Source organism: Podospora bellae-mahoneyi, chromosome 2 (assembly GCF_035222275.1).
Source record: "Podospora bellae-mahoneyi strain CBS 112042 chromosome 2, whole genome shotgun sequence".
NCBI lineage: Eukaryota > Fungi > Ascomycota > Sordariomycetes > Sordariales > Podosporaceae > Podospora > Podospora bellae-mahoneyi.
In genome coordinates this window covers 2118246-2127808 of record NC_085881.1, presented here as the reverse complement: position 1 = coordinate 2127808, position 9563 = coordinate 2118246, and the positions used below count along the sequence as shown (strand labels likewise).

Below are 9563 nucleotides of genomic sequence, written 5' to 3'. Positions count from 1 at the left end.
TGTGTGTGGTTGGAGGGAGAGGCGCTCGTGTACCTGAGTGAGAGGGGAGATGAGGTAATTACTACTACCAAGATGCACCGTTACAGTCAAGTCAGGAATTCAAGGCCCCCAAAACGCCGTCAGGCTGGCTTTGTAACATCTGGTTGGTTGGGGGAGGCAAGAAACGCAACGGCCTCATCTCGGTGTTCCATAACGGCCCGTTTTCACTCAGTGTGGGTAATGACGCACCTATCTGGGCTAGGTAGTTGTGGCTTGTAAATAGGAAGACGGTTGCTTTTGACGACATGTCGTGCTGAGAGCAGGACAGCAGCATCGAACCACCTACATCACAACAATAGGGCAAGGCTCCGAGGAATTCGGCCGAGATTACAGCTCTGCCTGCCTGCCAGGAGGAGATACAACGTTTTGGGGGATGGCATTGTGCAATTATGATCTGGCAGCGAGAAAATTCAGTGTGTGTGCATTTACCAAGATTGGGGGATCAGTGGGTGGGATGGAATGGTTCGTTGAGATGCAATCTCATCACTTACCTACCTAGGTTGGTTTTGACGCACCTCCCTCTGTGGTCTCATCAACGTTTCCCACTAGGTAGACGCCGTGAGATCAAGGAAAAGAAATATAGAAATTTTTGGTGTGTTGAGGTCATCTCGCAAGACACATTGCCACTCCCCAACAAAAGGCTTCCTCTTACCTGAGAGGTGAGAAACTCGGGCTGGAGACCTACGGACATTGTTCCTCACCCGACTGTCGAGCAAGCATGTAATGGAGGGTGGGTTACCACGCTCGGCAAGCCCTCTCCGGATTTATTTGATAAGTTAACTCCATGTGGCTTTTAATTTTGCTCTGATGCTGCTGAACACCTCATGCAAGATCTCCTGTCGAAACCACTTTCTCGTTCAGCGGGTGGTCCTGATAGATTAACGCGATGCAAGATAGGTGCATAAGCATAATGATGCTCGGTGGTTGCATACCTACCTTGAGATGTGTGTATGTAATCCGTTTGAAAGTGAGTGTGGGGGGCGTCAGCGGGCCTGTCAGTTGTAGTACGCCCGGTCTGTCAAACGGAACCGACCTACCTATCCAAGCATGATACAGACGAGATACAGGGGGCAGGAGGGCATGTTATTTTTCTTGCTTTTCAGCCCATGGCATGGCATCTTCCGTCCTTGGAGCGCAACGTTTCCCCCCTCACTAGCCCATCTCTCTAGTGCAAACCGACGAGAAAGATTCTGGCTAAAACCCCAACTCAGCTTAGCTTCGGTGTAGTAAGCAGTAGACTTGCTATTCGGTTGGTATGTATGTGAGGAAAAGTAACAAACGGCCCACATCTCTGCCGTCAAAAAAAAAAAGGGGCACCACCACCACCACCAACCTAACCCGCCCGATCGGACGGCCATCCCGTATTCCGCCTCCCGCCAAAGATGCCGTGTGTTGTCCAGTCCTGTCCATTCAGTTTGCAAGTTTCAGATCCCCATCCCAGCCCGTGTGTAGTCCTCTGCCTAGTCAACGTAACGCTGTGATGCTCTATCTCGGAGGTCCATCTTCCTTATGGTTATCCAGTTGTTTTTTATCTATTACCCCCTACCTAGGAGGAAAAGAGCTTTGGTTGAGGTCTGGGAATGGGGATAGGATGGTCTGAATTTCCCCTGAGATCCGAGGTGCCCTCCATCTTGTTGTCTGTCGTTCTGTGTTGCGTCTAGATTTGAATAAGTGGGCAAAAAAAGCTTATTTGTGTAGGGTTTGTGTTTTCATTGTCTATCCAATGTGTTATATACACCATGAAAAAACATCCATCATCCCTTGAACCACCCCAACCCGCTTCCTTTTAGGAAGCCTTTTGCGAGTTCAACGTCCCTCTCCGTACCCTAACCTTACCCCTTTCTTCTTCCCCTTACCAACCCAACGCCAAAACAGCAAATAGACTAGGCACACACACACAAAGACACAATGCGTACCATACCTTATAAAAACAACCCCCTAAAATGCGCTCCAATGTGCAAAAAGTTGCTTTCCAAACATCTGTTTTCTGATATTTTCCAATACCTGGCCCCATCGCCCCACCCCCCAAGAGAAAAAAATACAACCACCTCCTTCGCCCAATGAGTCCGCCTTTTTCCATACATTGTCATCATCAAAAAAAAAAAAAAATGGAAAAATGGTATTGTATTGTAGACAATCGGACCCGTTCGTTGTAGAATGCGGACTATTGCCTGCCACCCATCGCTTCAAGCGTGCGTACCCAAAAAACGTATAGCAAATCGTTCCCCGCCGTGTCATCATAGTAGATAGTTCCAAAATAGCCAATCGTGGTGGGTATTTCTCATTCGTGTTTTCGTTGGAGAAGAAGCTAGACAGGCCGCCGAGCCAAATAAAGACAAAAACAAAAAAAGAAAGCTACCGAGCCAAAGGAAAATAAAAAAGAAGCCGCTCCTAGATATTGGGTGGGGGGGGGGGAGGGGTGGTGTAACAGTAGTTCTTGTATCGGTTTTGTACATTTCGACGTGAGAGAAATATTGTGTGCTTTGGAAATGGTAGCCCAAAATGATGCTCTCTTTCATGACGTTGCTCCATACACACTCGGCCCCGAGTTCGCAGAAGATGTGGCCGCCGTAAAGCTTCGCTTGCGCTTCATGCCGAGCGGATCTTGCGAGTAGTCATCGTTGCGATCGACTGAGCTTTGGCTCTGCTGTCCCAAGCCCAGAGGTCCGTGACCACCCCCAAAAGAATCCCTTATTGGTGTCCTCGAGCTCGAATTGCTCATGCTCGCTTGGAAGGCCTGGGAAAAGTCGTTTGGTGGCGCGATCGGGGCGCTCATTTGTGGCATCGAATAATCACCTCCTGTTGACCGGTATCCGGGCGTGCGAGGCAAAGAGAAGTCAACAGGGGCGGTAAGAGGGGCCGAAGGAAAACTCGCGGTATAACTAGAGGACACGCCCCCTAATTGTGAGGTTGATGTCGTGCGTGGACCTGGAGAATGAGTCGCTGATTGCATGCTGCCGGACCCGACAGAGGACCGGTACTGGGTTCGAAGATCGAGGCCAAGTGGTAATGAGGCCGAGGCGGCTCGCAGACGTGACCCACGCTGTTGGCTTTGTTGAAGGCTAGAGGATTGGTAATTCGGGTAGTTCATGTGAGTTGGGGATTGTACAGTAGAGCCTGTGCTTTGGGTTAGCATTGTGGCTTTCAGACCGAGATTCAACTGCAGTGCCCCCGCGGCTTACCAGAGTAGCTGCTCGAATCATAGCCCCCTAGCCCGCTCCCAGATGATCCGCCAACCTGATCTTGCTGATACAACCCGTGTGGCCGACCACCTAACTGAGGAGATGGATTCCCGCCGTGGTAAGTAGTGTAATCAAGAGAATCGCCCTTCCAGGACATGCTGGATCGTAGAGGCGACTGTAACGAGTCGGAGCGTGATCGCGTCATGGTATCTCGGAGGTGAAGTGGCTGCAGAGGCCGTATTTGTTGTCTCGAATGATGACTATGCATCTGCATGCTGCTGTCGATGCTTGGCTGTCGTGCAAATGGATTCGATGTTCTTGGCCCACCACTCAAAGGTCCCGACGACATATGATTCGAGTAGCCGTAGCGATCGGTCGATGTTGGCGATAATGGAGAAAGTATGTCGGGCGAACTGAGCGAGTTCGAAGGGTTGAAGCCTATGCTACCAAAGGCAGGGCTCAAACCGGTGGGTGAGAGGTGCTCATCTCCATCAGATCGCCGAACATCCACCATTAGCGGGCGCATCATATGGTCGTACGACGATCCTCCAAGGTCAACAGGAGACGCCATAGGGGCTCCCAGTCCATGAACTGCACCGTATGGGGAGTGGAGAGCGCCCAAGTTGTCAAAGTCCTCGGGGACAGCTCTCATTTTGATCATACGTTCACGATCGTCCGCCGTCAAACGTTTTATTTTGGCGCGTCTAGCAGGATATCAGCAATGGTTAGAGCCGAATGGCTTGTCAAGGGAAGACCGACCTGTTTTGAAACCACACTTGTACCTGGCGTGGACTCAGTCCCGGAATTTCGCGAGACAAACGTTCGCGGTGAGCTGCATCTGGGTGTGGTTGCTTCGCAAACTCACTCATCAGAAATCGGGTTTGCTGGTGCGTAAGTCTGTGAACATCGGTCAGACCCCCATTTTCCCCATGAAAGATTCCCTGATTCTTACCTGAAGCGCTTCATCTTGCGTCGCTGGGCGGTCCTCTCAGCCGCAGTCTGAGGTTGTGGCTGAGCATCACCATCTACGTCCCCTTCTATCATCTCCTCGTCCTCCAGCACCTCCTCATCCTCTTCCTTGATGACCGTCTGGCTCTCGTTCCCTGGTTGACCCGGGCCTACTTCAGGCCCCTGACCCGTGGATGATACTGAACTCAGGGGGTTGGAGCCCAAGGACATGCCGGGGGTCTCGGTCGATGCCAACGGCTCCTCGTGTGCCGACTCAGTTGCTTTTTGCGCATATTGTTCCCCTTGATTTCCAGGCTGCTCTGGAATTGGCGATGGCTGCTTTGGCTGTCGTAGACCAAGAGGATCTAAGCGGTGGTGTCCCAATGGAGGGCTCTCACGCTTTGGCGCCTCGATGTCTAAGGCGTTGCTTGGCGCAGCCACACTCCGCGGCTGCGCTTGCGAATCCGCATGGTCCGCTGAACCCGTCACATGTTCATATGACTGAGAGAAGATGTTGTTGTCTCCTGGCGGCAGAAACGAGTACTGACCCTGCCAGTCTGACTGCGTCACCGCGTCGTAGCTGTTCGACATACGTAGGCTTTCCGCGGACTTGTGAAAAGCCGTTTCAAATTTGCCAATGGACCAAGAACTCTGCTCCGGAGCGCTTTGCCTGGTAACAAGCATTGGGATGGATTGTCGACCGACGTTGAAGAAGATAGGGGTTCCTGGCTGGGCTCAGGGGCCAGTGGTCGGTATGGAGAGGCGGTCTGGATGGAATCAAGCGAGAGTCGTTGCCGGCCTGCGCAGAACGAGTATATCAGAATCCCGAGCACACATCACCATCCACAGCGCCAGGTAGGCGGATCCGCTACCTCCTCTGTCCTGGATTCGGTCGAGGTGATCGTTGCCCGGCAGATCCTGGCATCCAAAGACTGAAAGTTCCCAGGCGATGCGAATATGAGCGAGAGTTGGGTCCGGATGGTTTCGATGATCAAACAGGATGAGTGCACTGAGGAAGGCAAAATGTGCGGTGGCGGTTCGAGCGCGATTTTTCTTTGGGGTTGATGTGCAGATGCGTCGTACCAGGAGACCAGGCCCACCAGTGAAAAGAAAGATCAGAGGGAGCCGCCGTGTGTGTGCTGGCGAGGACAGAAAACCACGGGGCTCGGGTATTAACCAACTGATCTACACGAACGCTGTCCAAGCTGAGGTCTGGCGAACCGTGGTTGTCGCCTTGGGTGATGGAGAGGCTGTCGTGGTTGGCAAAGGGGAAGAAGGGGAAAGGGGAGAGGTTTCCTTGGCTACCAGGGACCCAAAGGCAGGAACATATCTTGTATAAAATCAAGGTTGGCCAGGAGGATGCTCGGCGGGGACCCGTCTGCAGTTGGATGATCCCGTGGAATGGGATAGGGCGGGAGCTATGAAGCTCTTGTGGGTTGTCCTTGGTGGTATTAAGACGGTTCCTCAGCACCTTGGCCCCAGGGTAGGACAGAGCTAGGATTAATACCGGCGGAGGGCTCACTCCTCACGGAGAAATGTCGAGGCCGCATTCAAATACAGGACAGGGGCTGCACGGCCTACCGCAACAGTGGCAGGAGAGGGCTGGGGAGAGATCGGGGTACCTGGTACCTGACAGAGGACGGTAGCTTTAACGGCTAAGTCTACTGGGGGCCCTGTGTGTTGTCTGGGGTGGGCACTGGATGGGCCTTCGATTAGACGAAACCCCCAAGCTATGGCCACCGGTATTGTGATATTCGCTTTCTAGAGGATGGGGGAAGAGCTGAGCCACACCATTCTTCTGCCCTCACCTTTTCTGGCCAGGCAAGGGTTGATGCGAGTGACGGAACTCTATCGTGGCAGCTGGCCCATAAGATCTCGGCTGAATGGCTAATGCCGTGCCAGGAAGTTGATGGAACCAACAGGGGGACAGTTGCTGGCACTTGAAAGCAGGCCAAAACGGACAGGAAAACGCTCGTGCCAAGACCAACGTCGTCGGTGCTGCAAGTAAGGCCGTTGAGAGAAGAAAAGAAGAAGTTGACCAGGCTGTGGAGAGGTGCCATGGGTCCGTCATAGGGCGGTCGTGAAGACACAGGCATACACATCTCATATAGTGCAGGGACCTGGGCATGGTCAGAGTACCAGAGCATACCGCAGTTGTCTGTAGGCGAGAGGGAGTCTACTGGACCAATGACACCGATGCAAACATCCGATGCTCAAGGGAGACGAGACACGGTTGCTCTACCATGGGTTACGAGCAGGCACCGCTGGGTACATGGCCGCCCTCGTGTCCTCTTGATAGCAATCCTGACCTCCTAGACTGTCTGTCCCACTGTACAGTGCAGGGACACACGCAACCGCTCCACAGTTCAGTGAACATCAGAGCGCCCCAAGACCGAGAGCAAGCAGCACGAGGCCGAAGAACGCTCAGAGAGATGCATGGAAAGGTAGGTACAAGCCGTGCATGGCATCTCGGCTGGAGCGTTTGTGGGCGGGTGATTGGCTCTGCCTCACATTAGCTCAGTGTCGACTCCACGGAAGAAAGCATGACCGTTGTCGACGTTGCCTCAAGCCTTGAAGCCAATCATCGATGCCGATCCTACTCGGAGGAGAGGCGTGGTGTACAGTGTCTGCTGCTTGGTGGCTGCGGGAGAAAAAGGGCAAGTGTGAGAGCGACTAGGGAGGGGCGTGGTTGGGCAACAAGGTGCGCGGCCAGGGGAGGGGGGTGGACCCAGATCAGATCAAGAAGTGACAAGGCCACTGGCATCCTCCGCAACAGCAAGATCGGGGCAGCGATAGCTCAAAGCGGCAATTGTAGAGGGCGGGTGGTGTCGCGGATGTGGAGTAGAGAAAGGTTTTAGGTCTTTGTGCCCTGGAAGCTGGCGTTTAGAGGGAAGGAATGGTTAGATCACGGGTGAATAGATATTCTGCATCGTTGTAGCTTGGTGAGTCCGACCGCTGGAGCACTGTCAAAGGCAGTGGTAGCAGTGCTGGGGGTGTTGATGACCATGAAGGTTGTACCGTGTGAGCAACGAGGTCTGCCGTTCACAGTGACTGCTCCATTTTAGCCAGTAGGGAACCACGCTGACAAGAGAGATTTTGTCTGAGCCGTCTGTTGACCCCCCTGTCAGCCCGTCTTGCCGAGCCCGTCTCTTCTGTCTGACAGAGGCACGCAACGCTAGCAACGACGGGGTGGAGCAGGCGGCGTAGGTGCGCTTGGGAGGAGACACTCGAACGTCGCTAAGCGTCCAGACGCCTCCGGGAGGCGGCGGCACTGGGCAAGGCGGCTATGGTGCGATTGCACGGCACTTGTAAGTGCGCAGTGCCGGAGTATGGAAGAGCTGGTGGCTTTTGTGACCTCTGACAGAGCAGGGTTTGGGCCCTTGGGGTGGACAGTCGGAGGAGTGGGAAACAGCGCCGACAAAGCCGCAGGCTGATATGGTGGGCGCTTCACCAGAGAGGAGAGCACACCGGATTCGGTGGAGTTTGGTGCAACTGTATGATGAGAGCTACAGGAGAGCCAAGGTGTTGTGCAGCCAGAGGGTCGCATTGAGCAGGACGGAGAGGTGTCGCGAGAAGAGCCGGCCAAGTCTCGATTACTTGCACGCCCCTTGCCGTGCCGCTAACAGTCGAGCAGGGATGGGATCGAGAGCCAAGCAGTGCTGGGGCATCTCTCCTCTCGGAGCAGGGGGGGCGGTCCATGGTTTCATCCAGGGGTGGTTCTGTGAGGGGCTAGCGTAGGTACCGGTAGGGCAACGATGAGGCCAGACGAGAGCGAGATGGGGGATGTAGCAGGAGGGGCCATTCCCAAAGAGGTTGGAAGGCAACGGCTGTCCGAGGCTGGCTTCCATCTAGCAGCTGATTGTTGAAATGCTACCCGTCCCAATCAGGGGTGCAGAGCAGCCAGAAGAAGCAGGAGATGGCCTCGCACCCTCTACTGCAACTGCAGCAGCACCTAACAGCTGATGGATGGCATGCATCGAATCGGATTCGGGATCGCTGCCAATTTGTCTGTCTTGCCCCGTGGGCATGCCGGCGTCTGTTCGCGGACCATGGGGCCATGTGGAGCCAGTGTAGCCTCCGATCCCCGTCCCCCGTCAGACATCGGCTCCGTGGGTGACAGTTGACTTCTCACGGCGGCATCCTGGGTGGGGCCCCGGCGCTTCTCTGTTAAAGCCGGACCATCAGTTTCTGCAGACGGGACCATGGATCAATTCCACCAAAGAAGCATTGGATCTTATCAAGTCGAAAACTGACGAGGAATCCGACAACCTAGACAGACTGCTGCGTCAGGAAGAGGTGAGCACTGCAGCGGAAAGCATCCAATAGGTAGATAGGTAGTGGTTTGGCGGGGGTTGGGTGCTGTGCGACGGTAGGTGGCTCTGAATGACACATCGCCTAGATGGTCATCGTTGCGAATCAAACAGAATCACGGTGACGTTTTGGGAAGAAAGAATTGGCCTCAACGGCCTGGACCCTCGTCAGTGAGTAGCCTGACCAAACAAGGCAAGCACGATCAGTGTTCAAGCTTTTTGGCGACTTCCGGGGAAAGAGCGGCTCGACACCGAAGAATGCAAAAGAAAAATCTCAAACAAGCGCCTGCCTCTTCAGCTCTCTTTCTTGGTCTTGGCTGCCTGGTCGAGGCTGCAAGCACCACCTTCCATATTTTTTTCCATGCTCCAAAAGAACCCAGTCTCTTTACATCCGACAGTATGCGGCTACCACCAAGGCACCACCATCGCCTCACATGTTGTCTCTCCGGCATCCCAGGTCTCCTCCAGGTGAAGGCCGAGGTGAGTGATTCGAATCAATGGACTTGCTTGCGGTATGCAGCATGCCGCCATGCGCCATGCAGCAGTTAACCGTCAGATTAAGGACTTCGGGGTTGTCCGTTCCTTTACTGTCGACACCACGCTTTACCAGTGTCGACACCGAGAGCCCAGCTCCCCCAGACTCCCCAGATTCCCCGATTGTGCAAGCCAAATTCCCGCGAGCCACAGTCGTGGAATTTCTTCGGACTCTACCAGACATGCCATAATCTCTTGAAACGACATAAACAACGCATTATCAACTGGCAGGGAAATTGGCAAAGCAAAGAAAGAATTCGCAGCCCGCACGTTGCTTGTATTGGGCTTAGCGGGACGGGTGTGGTGGGTGGTTGCAGCCGCTCAGTACCGTTGCGTCCGGGGCTGCTCAGATCTCATCGCGCGCCGAGCGTGTTCCTGGACTATTCCCAAAGCCGCCTCGGGGTGGTGAAAGTGAGAAGCATGGCGGCACAGACCGGATCCTTAGGGCTTGTGCTCCGGTCTTCGGGCCGCTCCAGTCCTCCTCCGCGTTACCCTTCTTGACTTTCTCCACTTTCCCGTCACGACTGATGAGAATCTCAAAGAAGCGGTT

General features: G+C 54.1%; 2 protein-coding genes across 2 annotated transcripts; both read right to left on the bottom strand.

Moving 5' to 3' along the window:
• Positions 1-1711: 1711 nt before the first annotated feature.
• QC761_204990 (uncharacterized protein) lies at positions 1712-4853 on the bottom strand (the record flags this gene model as incomplete). The annotated part of the gene is made up of 4 exons (XM_062876227.1): positions 1712-3156; positions 3222-3925; positions 3981-4118; positions 4174-4853. The coding sequence occupies 4 exons, from the start codon at positions 4851-4853 to the stop codon at positions 2555-2557; spliced, it is 2124 nt and encodes a 707-aa protein (XP_062734807.1). The 3' UTR covers positions 1712-2554.
• Positions 4854-8263: 3410 nt separating this feature from the next.
• Positions 8264-8561, bottom strand: QC761_0036560 (uncharacterized protein; the record flags this gene model as incomplete). Its single annotated transcript, XM_062872324.1, has 2 exons — positions 8264-8333; positions 8449-8561. The coding sequence occupies 2 exons, from the start codon at positions 8559-8561 to the stop codon at positions 8264-8266; spliced, it is 183 nt and encodes a 60-aa protein (XP_062734806.1).
• Positions 8562-9563: the final 1002 nt, after the last annotated feature.